Here is a 24,836-nt window from a genome sequence, read left to right as displayed (position 1 = left end):
GCAATCCATGGATTCACCATGCAGGTGCCAGATCCATCGCATGACAGAGAGAATACCACCGAGCAGAGTCCTTATTAACAATGTCTTAACCCTACATGGGTTAATGACAGGGGCGTAGCTACCACCGTATCAGCCATATTAATGAAAAGGGGCCCCCAGACTACAGGAGCCCCGTACATGTGAAAGCAAAAATTAGTAAAATTTAATCCTGGATTAAGCAGCAAGTGAGCACCTAAAAGTGGGAAACATTCTATATATTATGATAGAAAGTCATCATCATATTTATTTTAAGCAAGCATTTTTGTTTTACGTTTTTGAGAAAATTTATTAATTTCCTTCATTTTGGCACAGAGCCCCTTCAAGGCACACTACGCCACTGGTTAAGGAATTCCTTGACAATCAATTAACTCCAAATTTGGTAAGATCCTATTACAGCTTTGGATACTTGTTCTATTAAAGAACATGCTGCAGTTCTAGAGAGGCCAACGTCTTTAAACAAGTTATAGAGAAATTTTGCTGGTAATCCTCTCGCACTTACTCCTATGGCATATAGACTAACCACATAGCCATTTTTAGTTAGTTAAAAAAAATCAGATAGGAATATCAAAATATTTGTTAAAATATCAATACCTCAGGCGCCATCCAAGCAGCACTGCCTTTGTTGTTAGTCATGTATGTTGCTTTATCAGCTGCAGTACCAAAGTCACATATTTTGAGCTTCTGGCCGCCGGAAACTAGCAACAGATTTGGTGGTTTCAAGTCCCTGTGTATTAATGGCTTTGGTTTCATTGAATGGAGATATGCAACACCCTGAAATAATTTTAAAATTCAACAAATATTATACAGGCCCTGTTAAATAAAAGAGTGAGTACACTAACAATTCATTTTAGTTTATTTCTAATACTGTAACTATTTTTATATTATTATCAATCCATATATACGGCTCACTGCAGAGCACGAGTCTCTTCTCAGTATGAGAGGAGTTAGGCCAATAGTCCACCACGCTGGTGTAATGCGGACTGGCAGACTTCACACACATAGAATTAAGAAAATTCAGAGGTGTGCAGGTTTTCTCATGTTATTTTTTCACCGTTTGAGACACGTGATACATAATTCATCATGCACATATCTGAAAAGTGCATGCCCAGCCCAGATTTGAACCTATACTCTCCAGAATCAGAAACAGAGGTCATATCTACTGGGCTATCACAACTAACTATTGAAATCATAAAAATATTTTTAAAAAAATTGAGTAATTTCTTGTATGGGTGGATACAATAAGTCAAACAGAAGGTGGCTTGACTACTCAGATTTAAGACTGAACTTAATAGTTGAGCTATATAATATGGCAGGCCATCAGAAGTGTTACAAACAAAGTTGCCAAGCTATAGACAAAATGTCAACCAATGGCAGCTGAGTAGTTCCAGTCCCATCTTTTTTTTTCCAATGTAATAAAGGGATATTTTCGGTTTTGGTTCACATGATATGGTAATGGCAGCTGAGTAGTTCCAGTCCCATCTTTTTTTTTCCAATGTAATGAAGGGATATTTTCGGTTTTGGTCCAATGAAATGAGGAAGTAGTGACTGTCTGAACGAAAAAGGCGGACATTGTGTGGTCTCTGAAAGGACTGAGTTCAGCAGGCTCATAATAATATAGTTTTACAACTATTAGAGTAAAAAGAAATATAAAAACAACCAATCAACAGAACTGGGTTTTTTGGGCAAAATTCCAATTATCATTTACATGCTTATCTCAAGCTACGAACCACTAACACAATCAGTAAGTATGAAATGTTTTTATTAACTGAGATCATAAACAATTCGACTGTTGTAATACATGAATTTGAAACTGTTGAACTGGACACATTTCCTTTATGCAGATAAGGGAAAGTTAGATTATTATCGTTTCTAAGTTGAATGTTAAAGACTTACCTCTGCACACTGTCTGGCCCAGCTCATGGCGTGAGCGGCTGTGTATTTTGGCTTCGGACGAATGTGTAACACATTGTATAGCGAACCGCCTTCAGCGTATTCCATGACAAGGCAGACTTGCGCTCCCTGGGTGCACGCTCCATACAGCCTCACGATATTGTCATGGCACACTCGGGATAGCTGGCGGACTTCGATAGCAAACTCACGCCTCTCTGCCTCGGAGTTTATATGTTTTACAGCTACAAATTTGTTCCGCCATAGGCCTTTCCACACAACGCCAAACGCGCCCTTGCCTACTACCTGTTTCATAGATTTGTGATTAGTACAAAGCTTAATAAATGTCATACTCTATTGTAAACATTGAAATACCTGTAATTCCTGAATTTCATTGTAATCAATCTCTTCAACGAACGTCTGCTGAACGACAGGCGAATCTTGCACATTGGAAGCCATGGGTTCACTTAATATCACATTATCATAATAACTAGCCTAATATGAATATATTATTAATATTCCTTTTTAAACAAATACCTAAGTGACAAAAATAGTTTGTTAAATCAATTTTCTCTTTATTGTTTAGCAAAGAATAGCAACTGCGACAAGGCCGCCATCTTTGAAACTGAAGAACCACAGATTAAGAATTTAGTTGAAGATACGTCACAGCTGTTAATAATACAGATGCAATAGTAATGTGACCAAAAACACCAAACACAACACACTTTTTGGTCTAAATCTAAAAATAAATAAAAAACTTTAGCAGTAATTTTGGAGACTGCATAATTAAACATATGCAAAATGTATCATAATAATATGCTTGATAAATGATACAGTTAAAAATATTCTAGTTGAAAAAATTAAAAATTTTAAGATTATTTATGGTGACGTCTAATTAACGACGAAGTGATGAATTAATGAGTTATTTTAAAAAGTAACGGTTACGTTCATGATACAAAATGTATTCATTGTGTGGTCCTTTTGTTAAAAGCAGCGGCCTCAATCATGTATGTGCAGGGTAAGCACTGAGAATTTAGGTACGTTTATTATACTATATTAATTACTAGCGGACCCGGTCAAGCTTCGTTCTACCTTAAGTGCACTTCTTCCCTAACGTAGGGTAGGGAAGAAGTGTGGTGGTGTGGAGTAGGGTGGTGTAGACCACCCTACTCCTACCCCTACCCTACCCCTACTCGACCTCCACCCTACCCCTACCCTACTCCTACCCTAACCCCACCATACTCCTACCCTACCCTACCCCTACCCTACTCCTACCCTAACCCCACCATACTCCTACCCTACCCTACCCCTACCTTACCTATACCTTACCCCTACCCTACCCTACCCCTACCTTACCTATACCTTACCCCTACCATACCCCCTATCCTACCCCTACCCTAACCGTACCCTATCCCTGAGTTCATTTGTTACAAAAAATGTGATAAATGAAAAACCGCTCGACCGATTTTGTGCAAACTTCACATAAATCATGTACTAAATAGTCCAAACAAAACCTAAACATTTGGTTTGGATAGGTGAGCCCGTTCTTAAGTTATAAAATTACAACGAAAAGTGACATTGACTTTTATATAATAAATGCACTTCGTTAAGAGGTAAATAAAATGCTATACCTATTGAAGTTAATAAAAAAGGTTGCGAATAACTTGAAATGGATTTAATTATTGTTTGTTTCATATTCTGGATTAAAAATATATCTAACCTAATTTGTAAGAACTACAATATATCTTGAATAGGTTCGTTAGTTAAAGATCTTGTTGATCTAGACGATTCATTGTCAATCAAATCACATAGAAGTTCGTATGCTTCTGTACACCGAAAAGTGTCAGCCACATCAATAGGCTCTTCGTCCCTGTGGTTTCTCATATGTAAATCAGCTCCCAATTCCACCAGTATACGAATCAAAGTGGTATTGTTACTCATAGCTGCAAAATGTAAGGCTTGTCGACCACCAGGTGCATTAGGATCATTTATAATAGCTCCTTTTTCTATTAAAAGTTTAAGTATACCTTGTTCTACTTCCGTTGGTGTACACATCATTACAAATTCTAAAAACATATTACAATAGCTATTAAAAAAATGAATGATTTTCACTTTAGGATCACTCGCGTGTCCGTCTGCAACAGTTATTTTTTTTAAATAATTATATGGTACAAGTTGTTAGGAACTAACGTATGAAAAGTCCTGTGTCCATTGGATCAGATCGTGGCACAAGTACCGCTCCATGATCAAAGAGAAGTTGTGCAACAGTCAATGATGGCCTATAGAACATAATAATATAACTTAATTGTCTTAACATTTTGATGCCATTACAACTTACTGCAGACGATGGAACATGCTATGCTCGGAGTGTCTCTGCGTGATCGAATCAGAAATGTGGAGATCCGCAGAAGAACCAATGTCAGTGACGTAGCTCAACGAGTCGCGAAGAAAGTGCCAATGGCACATGGTTCGAATAGAAATAGACGATAGTTGTTGGGATGTCGCAAGACGCTGAAATGGCGACCCAGCACTAGAAAGCGCAGTGTTGGTCGACCCCCCAAATGGACCGACGACATCTGCGACTCGCTTGATGTCGTCGGTCGTCGGATTCGTTGGATGTAGGCCGCTCAGGATTGTGATGTTTGGAAGTCCGTAAAAAATGCATATGTCCTGCAGTGGACGTCCATCGACTGATATGATGATGATGATGATGACACAACTACAAATAAATAATCGTAAAATTACGTTTACATCCTCAATATTTTTGAAGACATCGTGTGAATTGTGGTAGAGTAGAAATAAAACCAACAAACCTTCTCATTAAACAAAGAGAGAGTGGTGTCATCCCAACATTATCTTTGATATTTGGATTTACTCCAGCATCCAAAAGAATTTGAACAGGTCGAAGATTATTCGAACAAACGGCAAAGTGAAGAGCATTTCGACCAATGTGATCGATTTGTTGAACATCTGTGCCTTTTCTATGACAAAAGAAAATATTTTATTAAATCACCCAAAGTACACAATATCACACCAATGTAAAGTTATACAAACAATCTATACAAGAAGAATAATTGAAAATTAGTACAACCTAATACAACAAAAAAAAAAAATTTGAAAATTTTCAGAACCTACGTGCATTTTTTCTTTAATTGCGTTATTTGAAATTCGCACATAAATTTTGCATTATTATCTAAGTACCTACAGATTTATATTTACCTACCTTATGTAAATTTCTAGTAGTCTATGATTTCCGGTTTCAGCTGCTAGAAGAAAATCTCTGTCTTGATGCAAGAACTCAATAGCTTTCAGAACAACTGGATCTTCCTCAATTATAGAGCCTGTTGAACTACTAGGCCTAATGCTGAGAGATCGTGGCGAGCCAGGATAGGATGGGATGTATACGTCCAACGAACTTTCAGATAGTTCTGCGTAAATAAATGATTTTTATGTAAATAACATTGTCATAGGTACTCGTATCTATTGCTATTATCTACTTTTAATTTGCTAAATATCTGTTCATAGATACAAATAGTTAATTTTGATAAAATCATTTTTTTGGCAATGTTTGATGAAAAAAATTGGTTTTAGTTAAAACTATTCCCCATAAAAACTAAAAACACAAAGTGCATTTTGAAGTCCTTTGAAATGTTTATTTAAAAATTGTAATACAATTTTACTTTTATCACATATGCAGTAAGTAAATCTAAATATCTATCTAAATAGTATCTTAAATAAGCACAATTTAGTTGTAATTTTTGTTTACTCGGTCTTCTTTTCTGTTCCAAATGTCACGTGTGATTCTATCGAACCATAAATTTCGAGTTGGCCCGAAAATGAAGAAAACTGTTTATCTTCATGTATTGTTTCCATTTTAGGCACATTTTCTAATATCGAAGATTTCTTCCTGGTTGTAGACAATCCGTCATGATCTAAGATAGAATCTTTATTTCGCAAATAAGCCAAAACTATAGATTCTGGTTCAGTTTCAATATTGTCTTCACCAATAAGGATATCATTTTCACTTTGTAGATTAATGTCAACCATTTCCAATTCTAGCGTGGACTCGCCATCCTGATCTCGAGAGATGATGAAGCTAGTTTGATCACTTGTACATGGGGTACCAATAGGTATTACATTACGCTTATGTTTTGTTTTCGAAGATTTTCCTATAGTTACATTTTTCTTGTTAATGAGAATTTCTTTGGAACTAGGATTGCTTTCGCAAGAACCCACAATAACAAACAATGGTTCTCTATCATTGCTGTTTGAATCGTAGTGTAAACTAGCGGATGTACATTGTACGTTGATGTCGTCTTCACTGGAAAGAACATATGACTTATATTGTTGGTGGATTTTGTTCAGTTAGGTTTGTTTGTTCCGAAGTCAATGGTCTTTTCTGCAACTTATAGAAGTTATTGAGTTGATTGTGTGATTCAGAAGTATGATTCGCGCACATAAGGACATTGTACCTGCTGTATGCTGCAGTTTGAAATTCATGTTCTAATTGTATTCTTTTTTGGGCATTAATTAAATCCACAATGTGGCTTGGAAGTATGCTTGCCGAAAAAAAATAAACCATTATAGATTGAAATAGATCTCGGCCTAAACGAAATATAAACATTTTAAAGTAACCTAACAAACAAAAAAATAATTCGTACGTCGATTGCGTCGGGGTTTGGCCATCTTCACTGTTAGCGTCCTGAGAGTTACTTGGGGATATAACTGAATTAAGTGATATTTTTTCGGAAGTTCTACTTAATCTAGAATTGCTTTCTTCATTCATAATATCTTATTATTATCCAGTTAAACTTATAATTGGCATTTGCTGTTATGACAATTATTCCGTAATATTCCAGAGTGTCACTTTTAAAGTTTATTTTTATGTGAATTTTCGTATTTAGTGTAAAGAAGGTAAGACGTTATTTTATAAACTCGTTTTGTGCCTAGTTTTTAACATCCTCTAGATTTTTAATGAAACTAATATTTTTAAAATCATAAAACAAAACATAAAGTCATAAAGTTGCATTTTTGGTTTAATTTTTGTTTCCATATTTATTTTTAGCAATCAAACTCAAATAATACCAATCAAGAATCAAGACATAGACCTTAAGCCTAGTATTTTCAGACAATCCAAAGAAATAGTGTAACAAAGATAGGGTTTAAAGAAAACAGCATCTTTAATGTAATGCTAATTTAATTCAGCAAGTTTATATATCATTTACACATAAGATCTAAGTCTAGACGTTTTGCACGAAAATGTGAAGTTTTACTTCACTATACAATATATTAATAGTATTATATTTGAAATACTTGAAATGTTGATTAAACTATATTTAAATAAACAATCCAATAGATATGCGGAAACAGAGGTAGTAAAGTCCAAGTTTTGTAGTGATCAAGACAAGAGTAGAAAAGTTAAAAAATGTATACAGGTATCTATTATCGAATCCGTATTTTTAATCATAGGCCTTATACTTTTAATTCAGAACAAATTATAAATACGAACAATTAATGCTATTTCCTAAATAGTTAGACTATAATATCCTAACACTGCGAAATAAATGCTAGACAATCTCTTGCTCCATTTGTTTTATTCGATTCGCGTACTCACGGACAAGGGGTGTGCGTATAAATATTTGAAACAAATAATTGAGACTGATACTTTCCGTCTGAAATTGATCTGTCTTACAGATTGTGGTTTATGGGTACTAAGAAATGTTTGAGATACTGCTTTACATTATCAGTCGGCGATAGACAGGGATGTCTTGCTCTTGCACCCGAGGTGCCGAACGTAGAAGTTCGGCTAAAGTGTACAGATCATCGCGAGGTCGGTAATTATTTTGGTGCATGTCTGAACGTTTTCGGGCAACCATAAAACGTTTCACCTTGTTCATGTACATTCTTTTACGGCGGGCTTCTTGGGCTAATTCGTTGGGGTCCACTGGGTAGATGTCAGGCAATCCTCTACCTAAGGCCATTCGATTTTGTTCTGAGAAATATGAATGTCGTGGATATTCTCTCTCACGAGCACCCAAAACGACCGGCTCATTGTACCACACGTCTCCATTCTCATCAACTTCGGGCTGATCTTCGTCCAGTGAGTTGACGCGGCCATAATAACGGTCTGCCCATTGGTTGGCGTTCCATTCCTGTTTCCTGCGTTCTTGTGCTTCCCACAAATTCAGAAGAGCTCGCACGTCAGCTGCGCTCAAACCGGAGTCTCGCTTGCGACGTTCTGAGATAGGTCTGAATGAACAAAATATATATGATTAAAATATCGCGAGACTATCAAAAAGAAACTTCAGTCAGACTTAGAAAGTGACTCTGTACCTGAAGTTCTTTTTGTTGCCCCCGGAATTTTTTGTTGCAGATTTGGCAGACGCAGCTGCGCCACCAACTTTAGTGCCACTGCCACGTTTGCGCCGGTTAGTGTCATGTTCATGTATCGCCGAATCCACCGGTAACGGAGCATCATTTGCCCTGTGAATATTAACATTAAATATAATATTAAAATTAAACACGAGAAAAAACAAAAGATTGTCTGACTTTAAGAAACTTACTTAAGGTTTTTCTTTCCCGATCCAGATTTTGTTGCAACCTTTGTAGCGGCACCAGCTCCGCCGACTTTGGTACCGCTGCCACGCTTTCGCCGTCGGGAATCATAACCCACAGACAAACCTTCCATAGCTGGTGGTTCAGCGTATAATTCTGGTCTCATAATCAAATTGTCAAGCTCTCCAGTCGCTTGGGGGGAGTCATAGCGTTGTTCTACCGTTTGATCATACCCTTCTGAATTGCCTGTAATAAATTCTTTATTAATTCACGAGTGGCAATAAAGTCAGATAGCAAACATTTGTTTTTTAATAAATATTATTAAATATAAAGATATTTTGTTTTAATGTGATTTAAGCTCAATGAATGTATTTTAAACCTGAGTTATCATTATTACCTTCTTCACTGAGCGCTAGGGGATAGGGTTCCAGATCATTTTTGTCACTTTTATTCAGAAATAGGGACTGTGTATCATCTTTTGTTTGGTCCCAGTTTTCCGGCAGTTCAGCCATTGGGCCACCATCTAAAATTTCAGTATGGGTACTTATTTATAATATAAAATATCAACATCATCGTTCTATTTTTAATTAATTTAACAAATGAGGATGGTTTCCAATAAATCGAAGCGTTCGTTGTTCAAGGTTATGTGAATCATTTATTAATCGATTTTGAATATACATTTTCTTTTAATTTAAAACATCTGTTTAGAAGTTTCGTTTTACGATCACTAGAACCAATGAAAATTAAAAAGTAACGATAATGAAACCGAAATCCGGGAGAAAACTTAACTAAAAACGGAAAAAAAATTTTTTTATTTAACTGAATTCATAAAATAAAAGGAGCACTATTAATACAATAAACAGCAAAAATATGATCGTAATATCGTTTTACCATCTATTCTACTGATCGGTTTGAAGGCGGTGCTAAAAACAAAATAAAAGTTAAAGAAATATGCCAGAAATCGAACTCAGCATGAGCCGAAACCGAAACCGCGTAAGCTAACCACTGACCAACGAAGCAGTTAAAAAAGTGTAAAGTTCAAAAAAAATTGAAAAAGTTTTAAAGAATGCAACAGCTCATTTAGGTATTTCTAAATCTACTCCATTGAATTGAAGACCATCTTAAAAGCTCACATAGGTCATAGTTGAAAATAAAAAAAGAACTACGCATATGGATTCGCGCACCGGAGCCACCTGTTGTTAAATATAGAACGACCCTACCCTCCGCCCAATCGATACGACGTCGACGCGACGAATCAAAACAATACAAGCGAGCCTTATTTGCTACTAATGTGAATTACCTTTTGTGTCCGTTGAAGATTCAGCGCTGGTTGCGACTAAGACCGCGATGAACGCGGTTAGCGAAGTTGTTAACATTATTAATGTTCTAAGCTTGTTAAGTATAAGGTGTACAACAAAGACGTCCTAAAAGCGACGGTGGGGCGCCGCTCTCAGAGGACAAGTGCCGTGGACCGGGCGGAGTGGAGAGGAAAGCAGAGTTCCTGTCAATATATTCGCGACATGCGCAGTGGAACGATCAGGGGCGGATTCGGCGAATCATTTTAGCAATTTATGTCCATTAACTGGAATATTCCATAGATAGCAGACACCCGTGACATCGTCCACGTAAACAAATACCTACCCTTCGAATTTTAAAGAACAGACTTTCATACAAAGTTTCCACTTTCCACACCTATTTATTTTAGCATTTATACCTACTCATAGTAGTACATACCTCTCACTTCTCATGAATGTAATTGTTTTAGAACATTTCCGAGGTAAAATCGAACGGAGTATACTCTTTCAAATCGACTGTCTAAATAGGTGTATGTTGCCCCGCAGCATACACTATAAGCACGTCTCAATACTCACGCCTGGAAAGTGAAAGGTAAAGGCGAAACCAAGGAGCAGCAGGCCTCAGGCACGGTGAAGGTTATTAAGTTAAGTATTAGAAGGTAATTAAGTTAAGTTGCAGAATAGGCTGCGCATAGAAAACGTAACGCTGTCATTCGTTCATCGAATTTTATTTTTTAGGCTATATGTGAAAAATCGATTCTTAAGGAGTAAACTCCAAAAAATAAAATTTAGCTTTAATATTTTTAATTTTTACTTATCGTATCGTTTAAAATATCTGAAAATGTACAGAAACCTAGTACCTACTTAGTTATAATGGTAAGTCATCATATCAGCCGATGGACGTCCACTGCAGGACATAGGCCTTTTGTAAGGACTTCCAAACATCACGATACTGAGCCACCTGCATCCAGCGAATCCCTGCGACTCGCTTGATGTCGTCAGTCCACCTGGTGGGGGGTCGGCCAACACTGCGCTTACTAGTGCGGGGTCGCCATTCCAGCACTTTGGGACCCCAACGTCCATCGGCTCTTCGAACTATGTGCCCCGCCCATTGCCACTTCAGCTTCGCAACTCGTTGAGCTATGTCGGTGACTTTGGTTCTTCTGCGGATCTCCTCATTTCTGATTCGATCACGCAAAGATACTCCTAACATAGCTCGTTCCATCGTGTGTGACTCTGAGCCTTCTTAGGAGGCCCATAGTTAGCGACCAAGTCTCGGAACCCTAGGTCATCATCACTGGCAACACGCACTGTTCGAAGACTTTTGTCTACAGGCCATGAGGAATTTCGGACGAAAAGATAATCTGATTAGATTGCCTGGCTCTGGCAATGGTAAGTATAAGATTTAAAATGTTTGCGACTAAATCCAGCCCTGTCTTAGTGATGTCTGTCTATGTCTACCAGATTAGACACTATGTAGGTAGGCGTCCTTTGAATTATCTATTACTCACATAAAAATGAGATGGATATTGGATATGCTTAAGTTTGCGCATTTCGTATTATTAACTACGCACCTAATAACCTACCTACTTAGTACCTATACCTACTACATGTTGTTATGTATTCTTGACGGGGGTATACGCAGAATTTAACGCATATTGTTAATATTGAGCCCTCTTAAACCGTCGTTCGACCTGTAGGTAGCGGCTTACGTAGGTATTTCTTATTATCTATTACTTACTAGCTGACGCCGCGCGGTTTCACTCGCGTGGTTCCCGTTCCCGTAGGAATACGGGAATAATATATAGACTTCCTCGATAAACGGACTATCTAACACAGAAAGACTTTTTCAAATCGGACCAGTACTTCCTGAGATTAGCGCGTTCAATAAAACAAATAAACTCTTCAGCTTTATAATAATAGTATAGATTATTATCAATCCTAGTTTTACAAAGGTTATCATCAAAAGAGAATACCTATGTTCAAGAGTGTGCGCAGAAGTTTGAGTGGATGATAAGAACTGATGAAGGATGATAAGAACTAATGAAGGATGATCTGATTAGGTACCTACAAGAAAACAAAATCATTTCATTACGTGGCACTATTGGCATTGGCAAAATAATTAAACTTTATTTACTTATTGAGAGTCAGTGATAGGCCAGTAGATATGAACTCTGCCTCCGATTCCGGAGGGCGTAGGTTCGAATCCGGTCCGGGGCATGCACCTCCAACTTTTCAGTTATGTACATTTTAAGAAATTAAATGTGCATGTGCAAATTATTAAAATACGCCGTTCTAAAATTTTCAAAATCACGAGGTCCTAAGTTACGAACCCTGTAACTGTAGTTAAGAACCCTGGGTAGGGTAATGAGAGTCGCGGGCGTCTTATACTTATAATAAAACTAGCGGACGCCCGCGACTTCGTCCGCGTAAAAATTGATGTAAACTTCTCTACCTCTACCTTACCCTGTTCGTAAACCTACCCAACCCTAACCTACCCTACCCCTACCTTACTCCTACTCTACCGCTAACGCTAACCCTACCCTCCCCCCACCTTACCCCTACCCTAACCCTACCCGTAACCTATCCATACCCTATCCCACCCTAGCCTTAATCTACCCCTACCCTACCCCTACCCTACCCCTACCCTACCCCTACCCCTACCCTACCCCTACCTTACTCCTACCCTACCGCTAACCCTAACTCTTCTCTACCCCTACCTTACCCTTACCCTACCCGTACCCTACCCCTACCCTACCTTACCCTACCTTACCCCTATCCTACCCTATACCTTCCATATACTTTCCCTACCTTACACTACCCCTACCTTATCCGTACCCTACCCTACCCTACACTTTCCCTAAATTACCCCTACCCTACCTCTATCCTACCCCGTCCCTACCCCTATCCTATCCCTACCCTCAGCAAAATTGGTCCAGCCATTTGTGCGTGGTGCAATGACCAAAAGACTATAATTTCCCAAGCGACTTCTATCCTAATACTATAAAGAGGTAATGTTTGTGTGGTTGTCGGGGGTAATCTCTGGATCTACTGGACCGATTTGGAAAATTCTTTTACCAATAGAAAGCTACATTATTTGCGAGTGTCATAGGCTATGTTTGGTCCTCATATTTACACGGGAACGGGAACCACGTAATTGAAACCGCGGGGCGTCATATAGCGGCATTTTTGCGACTTTCAGAAATTTTGTATTATCTCCGAAACTATATAACTAATTAACATACTGTAAAGGGCAAATCTTATCTCTATAATATCCTTGTGATTATTAAATAATTTATTTTGATAAGGATTTAAGTTTAGTTGTGTAAATAATGACGTAGACCTTAGTTTAAAATTTAAATAATTTATTAAAGTACTAAAGGTACTATATCTGCTAAAATATAAAAGATAGATATATGGTGTCGCGGACTTTTTTGTAGTACTTTTAAAGGTTCAAAAAGCCTCCATACATTTATTTCAGTTATACGCAATGGTTGAGGCAGCGCATGCGAATAAGTAAGTTTTTCTGTGCGACTTGTAAGAGAAAACCCGCGATAACTCAGTAGTTATATATGATAGAAATATGAAATATAGCCTATAGCACTCCCCGATAACGTAGCATTCTACTGGTGAAAGAATTTTTAAAATCGGACCAGTAGTTCCGAAGATTACCCCATTTCAAAAAATTGTTACAAACTTACAAACTTACAAACTTACAAACTTTACCTCTTTATAATATTAGTATAGATTGTTAGAAATCATCAGTTTTCGCAAATCCCGGGAAACCATGGATTTTTTCGGGATAAAAACAGCCTATGTGTTAATTCAGAGTAAAATCTATTTCCATTAAAAATTTCAGCCAAATCGCTTCAGTAGTAGCGGCGGTAAAGAGTAACAAACATCCATACAAACCTAATAACAATCTTATATTATCCTTATGTGATTGTTATTAGGTTTGTATGGATGTTTGTTATCCTAACAATCTTATATTATCCTTATGTGATTGTTATTAGGTTTGTATGGATGTTTGTTATCCTAACAATCTTATATTATCTTTCGCGTTTATAATAATTATTAGTAGGATACACTTGCGAAAATGTCGCATCTGTATAAAAAAATAAATAGAAGGGGGTGAAAAAGTAAGGGTTGAAAATTTACATCGATTTTCACGCGGACACAGTCGCGGGCTTCCGCTAGTAACAAAATAGGCATTTTAATGTAAGTAGCTAATTTATTGCTAAAAATATTAGCGTTTATTACGATCGTCTATATTCAAAGGTACACAACAAAGTGTACTGAGTGCCATCTCGTCGCCACTTTAATTCTTACACAAAGCTAACTGGCCCAATAGAATATTCTCGCCGGGCGTCGAGTCCACATCCTGTTATCAGGTGATGACCATTTGAAACTTTGACATGTTTTATAGTTTCCTTTCACTTTGTGTATTAAATAGATTTGAAATGGTACAAAACTTCACTAATATTAAGTAGGTAAACTATGTATTTTAATAAAACTTTGAATTAGTAATTAATTAGTGCCCAATTTGGAAAAAACAAATATAATTTTAAGGATACACTATGCTGAATATTTTGCACTTCCAGATGGTAAACATGTTTTAATCTTCAGATGTATATTTTATGATCGCTGTTTGGTTAACTAAATAAAAATTAGGTATTAAAAAAAAATTAGGTACATACTTACTTAACTAAATTAAGTTCAAGCCTAATTATGTGCTTAAACATATTTTAGGTAAGTAATGTACACTCCTAAGTACATTTTTACTTCTAATATGTAAATATAATATAAGTAGGTATGTATCTGTCGAGCGGGAGTTAGTGCTGGCCAGATGTTTTTAATTTTTATAAGAGAAGAGAGAAAAAACCATGAACAGCGAAAAAAGCGTAAGTATGTACCTACCTACACTATCCTATATTATTTACTTAAATCGATAATTTTTTGAATAAAATATTCCTCAAATTCCTTAGAATTCCTTAAGTGTAAGAAAAAAGGAAAAAAAAACACTAAAACAAATTGTATTAAATATAAATTTAATGGCCTGATATTAATAAAAATACACGCCTAAATAAGTCCTAAATTCTAAGTCTTAAATTAATTATTAAGGTTTGAAAACGATTTAAGATTTATTGCAATTCATCAAAATATACTCAGAAGCACAATTATCCGCCCACTTTAATATACTCGCGTCATATAAAATGGGCGGATAGTTGTGCTTTGAGTATATATGAAAAACTTATTCTACTACATTTTGTACTACAATGCCCGGAATCTTAAATTATTATAAGAATATTACAATTCTTATCTAAAGAATGATACATTGATACAATCACTGACTTGTTTTGGTTTTCATACACATACATTTTTATCAGAAGTCTATTGAAAATTTCTGTTTGTTTTTAATATTAATTAAAAAATCTTTAAATAGTAAATATAAATTAGTCATATTAAAGAAATTAATATCATGTCTCGAAGGTGAAGGAAAAACATCATAAGGAAACCTGTATGCCTTAGAATATTCTCAATTCTCCATGTGTGTGAAGTCTGCCAATCTGCATTTGGCCAGCGTGGGGACTATTGGCCTACACCCTCTCATTCTGAGGGAAGACTCGAGGTCAACAGTGAGCTGAATATGAGTTGATAACGATTATGAGACATCAATTTATATTATAAGAATCCAATATAAAGGATAATATAAAATAGCATGGGACTGTTTTCAGTAAAATACATTGCTTAAAATAAATTATGATAATCAAAATTTGCATTATATACTCACTTTTATTCAATTTTATAGGTATTGTATGTAAATCAATATGTCATATTTCATTACATAAAAAAATAATAAAAATTTTAATAAAAAAATACTACCGACTTCAAAACCTAAAAACATACCCACTAAACTAAAAAGCGAAAAATAACATCATAATATGTTCTACCTGCTGATCAGTATGAAGGCGGTGCTAAGCCGGTGATGTATTAATTTAAGCCATGTGTGAGCCATGTGATGTGGTCCTGTCAGAAATGGCTTAAATTAAGACAGCACCAGCTAAGCACCGCCTTCATACTGATCAGCAGGTAGAACATATTATGATGTTATTTTTCGCTTTTTAGTTTAGTGGGTATGTTTTTAGGTTTTGAAGTCGGTAGTATTTTTTTATTAAAATTTTTATTATTTTTCCATTTTTAGTGTAAATTTTCATCTCAAACGAATACATCAGACCGCTAATGACATTCACAACCCTTCTTGGTGTAAAATTCTCAGCAATACAAATTAATCAAGCCCAAGCACAAGGTAGTTACTGTAAACTGTTAAGGAGTTCCCTTAACTGTCCTTGGTCTTCATCACCAAACCCCTAAATGACAGTCGCAACCTATCTATGTGGAAAGTTCTCATTAATACAAATTAATCAAGCCCAAACACAAGGTAACTGCTCTAAATCGCCGAGGAGTTTCCTCGTCTGTTTTATGGCTCCATCATCAGATCGATTTTAAACCTTCATGAAATTGTAGTGCTTAAAAGTACTAAATGGAAAAGTTTACGAACACACTAGATACTCATATAATTTTTGAAAGTTCCCCTCAATTTCTCCAGGAATCCATCATCAGATCTTGACATGATGGCAATGGGACCAAATGGGGACTATACCGTTTCAAACAAAAAAAGAATTTTTGAAATCGGTCCAGGTGTCTTTGAGTAATCGGTGTACATACATAAAAAAAAAAAAAAAAAAAAAAAATACCGACCGAATTGAGAACCTCCTCCTTTTTGAAGTCGGTTAAAAAAAAACTTCTCATCAAATAAATAAAACAGCCTGCAAGTACTGTTCAGGCAGACTGTTTTAATTTTTTTTGATGATAAGTTTATTATGTACAAACATTTTAAATTCAAATTCATTGTTTTGTTCCTACTTTGGTTTTTAATATTTCATTGACACAAGTTCATTTGAAGCTTAAAAAGCCATCTACTCTATAAGACTTACAACCTAATACAATTATTTGTTAGTCCAATCAACTGTACAGAACAGCCCCATAGTATTGTATTGTTTCAATAAAAACTTAAAGAACCTGGAGTTAACACATCACTGTTCCCGGAGAATAAAATAGTAACTCCTATTACACGTGTTTTACTATTAATACATTAATATTATTAATACATCAGCTCAATTTTTTTCTTAATTTTTATGCAGTTATTAATGAAGTTACAAAAATATTACAATAGCATTCCAAGATATACTTACTGGCATAAAGGTAGGAGAATAAAATGGTAATATAATATTATCATAATGTATTTCTACTTCTTATGGTACACAGCCATACAATTGTCTTCCGGTAATCAAAATTTAAGATTTGATTATGATAAAATCAGTTACCATTTTATTCTTGTTCAAAATCTTCCGGTCAGTGTGTGTAATTCATCATCACTTGCACTTACTATTTTATTAGGGTTATTTTATTTTATTAGGTTTATTAGGTATTTAGGTTAAAAATCTACAGATAAAAATGGTAAGTGCACAGTACAATATTAGAGCCCGGTTAGACAGTACGGCAAATAAAATGGTAATGAACATTACAATATGAAATTGTATGGTGATTTATTTTCGGGAACATTTATTTTTTTATTTTTGGCTTTATTATTATATCTAGGCTTTTGTTAATTAAGCTTAACAAAAGCTTTAAAACTAAGCTTTCATTCGAGCTTTCTCACTTTTATCTAAGTCTATTACATTGTCATCAATCAATTCAAAATTCAGTTTTTTATTATTCCTGAAAAATTAGCTTTTTTCAATTACAATTTTATTCTCTAGGGATGGCAACATGAAAGTTAATAATATGAGTATTTCAGTTTGTAGTACACAATATAGTAAGTAATTTTACAGCTGTAATAACTGATAATAATCATATCAGCAGACAGTATCACTTTACAGTTTTACCACTGTACCCTTGATACCATCTACTCAAATAAAAACTGTAATGCTTAGTTGGACTAGCTTAGTTTAAGTTTCAAATTAACTAAATCAATGTCAAATATTTAAGTTATCCTAGAGAAAACCTGATACTAATAATAGTACACAATTTATGTACACAACAAAACAAAATTAAAAACAACAAATCCTATAAATTTCTTTTAGGTTTTTTGTTTGTCTGTTTAGAAGTTTTCTTAACACGTTTTCTCTTACTATTATCAGAGTCTGAACTTGAGCTAGATTCACTACTACTGTCTGAGCTACTGGAACTGCTTGAAGAGCTAGAGCTGCTGCTTGATGTAGAATGTTTCCTCTTTCTTCTTTTCAATTGCTTTTTTCTACTGTCATTTTCACTAGACGAGCTAGAGCTACTCGATGAACTTGATTCAGATGAATCATCAGAAGACGTTGATGGTTTTCTCTTCTTTTTAGACTTTGCATTGTCTTTTTTGTTCTGTTTCTTATCAGAGATTATTTTATTACTTATTTGTTTTGAATTCTTATTTTTTTTGTCTACAGTTACCGGGGATGGTGTCTTTGGTTCAAACTCTTGCCTATGTTTGTCAGTTCTGTTTTCTCTGTTCTTTTCTTTATGTCTGTCATTATTCTCCCTACTATTTCTCTGTGTTATACTTTCCTTTCTACGGTCATCACTATGGTCTTTGTATTCAGATTTATTCTTATTTCTTAGAGAAGGGGATTCTGATTTATGATAACTTGAATGATTATTATCAATATTATGACTTCTATGTCTGTGTGATTTATTCAAGCCATCTTCCATACCTTTTTTGATTTTTCCATCATTATTGCTACTTGTAGCATAAGAGTGATTTGCTTTAGATCTGCTTCTGCTTCTACTTTTATCTCTGGAGTCAGTTTTCTCTTTTTTGTCTCTATGCCGCTTATCTTTTATTTGTTCCTCTTTATGTTGTCTCTCTCTTGCTTTGCCATCTCTATGTTGTCTATCCTCTGCATTATGATCAATATCATCTTTACGCTGTTTATGCCTATCAGTTTCATAGTACTTATCCCTTACTCTATCTTCTTTATGTTCTCCATCTTTATACCTCCTGTCTTTTTCAATATCATTTTTATGTGGTCTCCTTTTTTCGCTATCTTTAGGTTGCCTGTCAGTTCCTCGGTCACTCTTATGTTGCCTGTCCCTTTCTGTATCATTTTTATACTGTCTATCTTTTTCTATTTCATCTCTATATTGCCTGTCTTTTTCTTTATTATCTCTGCCATGCTTTTCCCTTTCTTTTCTATCATCATGATGTTTATCTCTATCACTCCTATATTGTTTTTCTTTATCATGTCTACTGCTATGATATCTTTTACCATTGCTTTGGCTATCCCTGCTATCTTTTTCTTCTCTGTATTTTTCTTCAATATTTTTAGAGTCTTCATTAAAATACTGTACTCCTCTACCTTTTCCCAGCCACCTCATTTTGGAAACAGACTGTGAAAAGTCTACATGAATACGCCTATCGTCAATCAACACATTATCCATTTTAAAATAAGCATCTTCACATGATTTCTTGTTTTCAAATTCTATGAAAGCATACTGAAGAGAGTTGCCCGACTTTTTGTCTCTTATTACTTCACAACTGACTATCTTACCAAAGCGACTAAATATAATTTCCAAGTCCTCATCAGTTGTAACAGGGTTAAGTTTACAAACAAATAAAACATTTTCCGGAGGAGCAATATCAGCATCAGGTAAGTCACCAACAATCTCCAATATTGTGGCTCGAGCCTTGGCTTCTTTCTCTTCAATCATTTCTTGTATTTCTGCTGCACTTTTACCTTGAGTTTCATCAATATCTTCGTCCGGGGCGATCCTACCACCTTTTAGGCGTTCAGGATTTGGTGAAGGTGATCTTGATGGAGCTCTCAAGCCTGGCGGATCGTTAAATGGATCCTCAAGTACAACAGTGTGAGTTATTCTCACATCTCGGTAAGGACGATGAGATTCGTCACAAATCACTTCATTAAGTTTGGTTAATACTTCATGTCCTTCCGTTACTTCGCCTATTACACAGTGTGTCCCGTCTAAAGAGTCCAAATCCGACGCAAGAGTCAGGAAGAACTGAGAACCAACCATCATATCATCTGTACAAACCATTGATAATAAACCAGCATCGGTGTGGCGTATTTTGGGCATTTTCTCTCCGGAGAAAAATCGCTTATCTGGTCCTTCTAGAATGCCCCATATGGACTGTCCACCGGATCCTTCACCACTAGGATCACCAGTTTGAGCGATGAACCCACTGCGTATTGTGTGAAACAAGTTAAAATTGTAATATTTCATTTTGCATAACTTCAAAAAGTTCAAGCAAGTTACGGGACGCTGATCTAAGTATAAGTCTACTGTAATATCACCGAGTGTTGTTTCTATTACAACTGCCATTATATCGTGGTAAAGTATCACCTTATTATTATAAAAAAACGCAAATCAGATGGATAAATCGTTTTAAAAATTCTAATTCTAAATTCTACGCTATTGACACATCATTCATAACCACAGATCACTATAGACTAGAAATTCATAACCTTTTTTTATAACTGTCAAACTCAAGTGTCATTTCATTGTTACGGCTCTGGGTTCTAGCCGTTCTAGCGTCATCCTAATTCTGAATCTATATGAAAAACAAACCCAGATTATTAAACACGAAAAACTGGTTCATCGACTCTCAGACCAATTACAAAAGGACCTAACTTGCTATTAGAGGGGTAACCCCTCTATAAAACCAATGATCTAATGCGTGTATAAAATCTGTTTCTATAGAATCGATGTTTCATTGCTGTAATCGTTTTCGTCATGTAAAGAGCTCCCTAAAAATACCGGTTTGTAGTTGAATGGCATAAAAAACGTGCAACAACTAGTAGTTCACTAAAACGTAATGTTACGTTTCATTTCAAGTATTTCTAACTTAATTTTATAAAATTTGTAATGAAAACAGTATTTAAAAAGAATCAATTATTTTGACGGAACAGTAAAACATCGAATTGATCGAATATTCTGTGTAACGAGTGTAAGCGATGTGATTCTTAGTTGTTGCTGTGTAAAAAATACATATGTATCTTTATAGCTGTGTGTAATGTAGGAACAGAACATATATTTTATTGGTGTTAAATATTTTCCATGGAGGATATAGCTAAGGAGTATCATCTGTATAGTTGGATGTATATTAAATTAAGGTGGCGCCACGTTAGCATCATGGTAAATAAAAAAAATATCGCCATTATGATTTTTTAAATAAAATCTCTCGAGCTACAATATTCTCATAATAATTCTTTAAGGTTAAATTAACACTATTTTGTACTACGCAAGTAGTTAAAATTTTAAATTTTTAACTACTACGGTTGACAAAAATATATTTTTTTTTAACTCAGCATATTTGCTTTTTGCTACATTCATACAATACTCTGTGACCATACCAGCGCCAATCTGGAAGTTTTTGGAACTATTATTTACAGAATTTATGTGGACGTGGACCTTAAGAGACGACTCTCCTCACCTTTATCCTCGATGTCGGGGACGAGGTAATCTGACAGTTTGGTGGTAAACAAAAAAAAAATAAACCTTGTCTGAGTTTGTTGTGGGCTCTTCTCGGACCGAGGCGTCTTTGGCACCTTCGTAAATTTATTTTAAGTTTTCGACTTTAATTACCACCATTAAATCATTATATAACTTGACTTTTCAAAAGTGCTTGTAAACAAAGCCCAATTGAAATAAATGAAATTCGAATTTGAATTTGTTTACCTTGTCCCCCTCAAGAAACGATAGACTGTTTTGTTACAGAATGTAGGTGCAAGGCATCTCCATATCTAATTCCTCTATGATACTACTATAAACCAAGAGCAATGAATAACTCGTATGTATGGTCTGAATACTTAGATACATAGGTCAAAGTCTGAATAACATTTGTATTACTTCAAGTTTCAATCAACTATAATAATGTTTATTTCAAATATATTTCAAAGAAATTTAGACTGAATAAAAAATAAAAACATTTAAATATTTTAGTGCCGCCATCTAGAAAAATTATAGAAAACTATTAAGTCAGTGTTACACTTTGTCGAGATAGAGTAGATACTGTTGCCGAGTATCTTTAGCAGTTTCATGTAGTTTGAATGTAGTTACATAGATGGCGCTTTTAGAAAATATTTTTTCAAATTTTCATTCTGTTTTTCAAGTAGCATAAATACCGAAGTAATAAAGGCGCAATGCCTAGTTTGGTGAAAAATAGCCCACAAAAGCGAATTACAAAAGAGTGTATAGGTATTAGGCACATACTTAGGTACTTAATAAGTTCATTGAGGAAATTTTATTAACATAAAATCAAGTTGTTTATCTTTTTATTCAATTAACTAACTAGGTATACCTAACTAGTGGACGACCGCGACTTTGAATAGGAGTAAACTTCCATTTCTTTTTGAACACTTCTTGTTTATTTTTAACATGATTATTTATTTATTTCACATTAAGTATTTTTATTTATTTAGGTTTAATTTTTTTCTCACCCATCCCATTTCCGTGCAAAGGCCGGAGGTCGCCGGAGACCGGTGTAATGTAGGTAATGAAAGTTCTTGAAAGTCGATTAAAACAAAATGTAAGAAAATGTTTTATCTTCTTTTTCTCAAAATTTTCCATTATTTAAATAGTAATTATTTGAACTTAATTAGACTTTGATTTATAAAAAATAAACTTAATTTATTTCAAGTAGGTACTTATTTGTATTGTAAGCATTACATTTTACAAGCACTTTGAAACGTCAAGACCTTTGACACCTATTCTATGTATCTAAGGTCAAGACAAACGGTCTAGTCTTTACAAATAGATAGGTACATTGGCGTATATAGGATTATTGGTGGGGCTATTATAAATAGTATGGCCCGCCCGGCCATACTATTTGTAAATACTCTACCACCTGCTCAGAAGAGCCGGCAATAAACTCTTCTAAAAAATATTTTATATTTAGATATATCTATAGATTTATACGTTTAGAAATTTCCAATATCAAGGTGTCGGTGGCAGCCTATGCAATTGGTTGTATACTCACGTTTCTAGAAAATCTAATAAAGACCGTTTCCACCCTCCTTCCGCTCTCACCCCTAATAAAGTGAGTATTGAAAATTTACCAACCATTCTGCGAGAATATAAGGTTAGCCTAGCATAAATGACGATCTCACCTTATAGTCTGAGAGCTGATGGACATTTTTGGGCGGGTATTTGAGGCAAGATAAAAACTTGTCCTTTACCTCCACTGACACAAAACTGCCCCTAGCCAAGTGGCACGTCCATTCTCTTTCTACGATTGCATACGCTTCGAAAACTAGAAAAATGTATGAATGACATTTGCTATCGATAGGACACGTGATCAAGATCTGTCATTCTCACACATTTTTCTAGTTTTCGAAGCGTTAGCGATCGTAGAAAGAGAATCGGCGTGCCACTTGGTTACAGGGGCTGGAGCAGTGCTGCTTTGTGTTTTGTGAAAAATATCCCTGAGGATATTTTTCAATTTCCCTTCTCATTGAACATTTAAAGAGTAAAATAAAATAATCGCCAAGACAATTTAAAATATATATATATAATAATTCGATTCTTCTTATTCTTTATAACTTCTTTCTTCTTCGATTCTTGCATAACTATCAATTATTTATTTAAAACATCATCATTTTTTAATTGTTACTCTCTAAGTAAATATTTAATTTAAGGGTTTTAAAGTTTACAGACTGCCTTAAGGATATGTTTTGCAAAGAAAATGAAAACAATAAAAATCATCACTACTCCCCAACCAAGTCTCCTGATATTGTTAGAGTTCCTAGTATAGCTGAAGTGAATGGTAGGTACATTACAATGTTTACATCTTGCTTCAAATACCCACCAAAAATTGTCGACTTGCTCTTCAACTATTAGCCTCGGCACGTTTCAAAGTAACGTGCACCTTTGTTCTCCTAATTTTAAGGTCGAAATACTTTTTTGAAACAAGTTCTTCTTGTGTGGTGGTTTAACTTTTTTTTTCCGGAACAGTTATGTTACGTAGCAACGTTACGATCTTTAGGAAATAATAAAATATGCTTCACCCGGCAAAAAATATTAAAAATCCCGTTTCAAAATTTTGTAAGGAAGGTAGGTTCCTATTTAAGGCACCATAACAAATGTTCTGTATTCTGTGAGAGTCACGGAATACGACATATTATAGTCACAAAGATAATGTGACTATAAGTCGCATTTGATATGATATGTTTCTTGATTAAGCAAACAATAATTTTGCGGTAACTTAACATATAAACATGGACCGACTAGTATTACTCGTGTTAGAAAAAAAGATTTAAGAATGGGGTATAATTTTTCCTTTGCCGATTAAAATATAAAAAATACACTTTATACGTGCCGATGGACGTTGGGGTCCAAAGGTGCTGGAATGGTGACGCCACACTAGAAAGTGCAGTGTTGGTCGACTCCCCACAAGTGGACTGACGACGTCAAGCGAGTCGCAGGGATTCGCTAGATGCAGGCGACTCAGTATCATTTGGAAGCCGCTACAAAAGGCCTATGTCCTGCAGTGGACATCCATCGGCTGATATGATGATGATGATGACACATATACTTAGACGGTTGAGGGTCTAGATCCTTGAAACCTGCTACCTACCAAAGTACAAACGCCATAGTTGGCTGCCAGAGGGAAACTTATGGTATAGGAGCACGTATTGACAAGCTTTTATAAAATGACCGACTCGCAGTTACTCGCCTTAGATAGAGATTTTTTAACGGCCCTCGTGGCGCAGTGGTATGCGCGGTGGATTTACAAGACGCAGGTCCTGGATTCGACCCCGGCTGGGAATTCTTAATTGGTCCAGGTCTGGCTGGTAGGAGGTTTCGGCTGTGGCTAGTTACCGCCCTAACAACAAAAGATTACCGCCAAGCGATTTAGCGTTCCGGTACGATGTCGATGGAAAGGGTGTGTGGATTTCCACCATCACTTACCATCAGGTGAGGTTGTAGTCAAGGGATAACTTATATAGAATAAAAAAAAGAACAGATGAATGCGACAATTGCAACAATTTACAT

General features: G+C 35.5%; 4 protein-coding genes across 4 annotated transcripts in view; all 4 read right to left on the bottom strand.

Moving 5' to 3' along the window:
- The window catches only part of LOC112045234 (mitogen-activated protein kinase kinase kinase 7), a 50,910-nt gene extending 48,360 nt beyond the window's left edge, over positions 1-2,550 (bottom strand). The window contains exons 1-3 of the mRNA XM_024081339.2: positions 2,302-2,550; positions 1,933-2,232; positions 631-810 (exon numbers count right to left, since the gene is read on the bottom strand). Coding sequence (XP_023937107.2) covers positions 631-810; positions 1,933-2,232; positions 2,302-2,385 — 564 coding nt within the window. The 5' untranslated portion in view covers positions 2,386-2,550. The remainder of the gene's footprint in view (positions 1-630; positions 811-1,932; positions 2,233-2,301) is intronic.
- An 846-nt stretch (positions 2,551-3,396) lies between these two features.
- Positions 3,397-5,973, bottom strand: LOC112045267 (putative ankyrin repeat protein RF_0381). The gene is made up of 5 exons (XM_024081381.2): positions 5,739-5,973; positions 5,150-5,354; positions 4,740-4,907; positions 4,117-4,205; positions 3,397-3,992 (listed from the first exon to the last, which is right to left on the bottom strand). Exons 1-5 carry the CDS (start codon positions 5,971-5,973, stop codon positions 3,661-3,663), a joined length of 1,029 nt encoding a protein of 342 aa, XP_023937149.2. The 3' UTR covers positions 3,397-3,660.
- Positions 5,974-7,105: 1,132 nt separating this feature from the next.
- On the bottom strand, positions 7,106-9,961 carry LOC112045262 (putative neuropeptide precursor protein). The gene is made up of 5 exons (XM_024081376.2): positions 9,782-9,961; positions 8,879-9,004; positions 8,490-8,727; positions 8,260-8,409; positions 7,106-8,175 (listed from the first exon to the last, which is right to left on the bottom strand). Exons 1-5 carry the CDS (start codon positions 9,855-9,857, stop codon positions 7,662-7,664), a joined length of 1,104 nt encoding a protein of 367 aa, XP_023937144.1. The 5' UTR covers positions 9,858-9,961; the 3' UTR covers positions 7,106-7,661.
- A 4,846-nt stretch (positions 9,962-14,807) lies between these two features.
- Positions 14,808-20,276, bottom strand: LOC112045255 (peptidyl-prolyl cis-trans isomerase sig-7). Its single transcript, XM_024081367.2, has one exon. The coding sequence runs from the start codon at positions 20,163-20,165 to the stop codon at positions 17,904-17,906; it is 2,262 nt and encodes a 753-aa protein (XP_023937135.2). The 5' UTR covers positions 20,166-20,276; the 3' UTR covers positions 14,808-17,903.
- Between the last annotated feature and the right edge of the window lie 4,560 nt (positions 20,277-24,836).

Source organism: Bicyclus anynana, chromosome 19 (genome assembly GCF_947172395.1).
Source record: "Bicyclus anynana chromosome 19, ilBicAnyn1.1, whole genome shotgun sequence".
Classification (NCBI taxonomy): Eukaryota; Metazoa; Arthropoda; class Insecta; order Lepidoptera; family Nymphalidae; genus Bicyclus; species Bicyclus anynana.
This window is presented reverse-complemented; position numbering and strand designations above follow the sequence as displayed.

Bases quoted from the DNA above. Each gene is read 5' to 3' on its own strand.
- LOC112045267 (XM_024081381.2), bottom strand. From the start codon at position 5,973: ATGGTTGACATTAATCTACAAAGTGAAAATGATATCCTTATTGGTGAA. The intron at 5,355-5,738 runs GTTCGATAGAAT...TTATTTACGCAG, and splicing joins GGGCCAACTCGAAATTTATG to AACTATCTGAAAGTTCGTTG. The intron at 4,206-4,739 runs GTTTGTTGGTTT...TATGTTCTATAG, and splicing joins TCTCTTTGTTTAATGAGAAG to GCCATCATTGACTGTTGCAC.
- LOC112045262 (XM_024081376.2), bottom strand. From the start codon at position 9,857: ATGTTAACAACTTCGCTAACCGCGTTCATCGCGGTCTTAGTCGCAACC. The intron at 8,410-8,489 runs GTAAGTTTCTTA...TAATATTCACAG, and splicing joins TCGGGAAAGAAAAACCTTAA to GGCAAATGATGCTCCGTTAC. The intron at 8,176-8,259 runs GTACAGAGTCAC...TTGTTCATTCAG, and splicing joins GGCAACAAAAAGAACTTCAG to ACCTATCTCAGAACGTCGCA.
- LOC112045255 (XM_024081367.2), bottom strand. From the start codon at position 20,165: ATGGCAGTTGTAATAGAAACAACACTCGGTGATATTACAGTAGACTTA.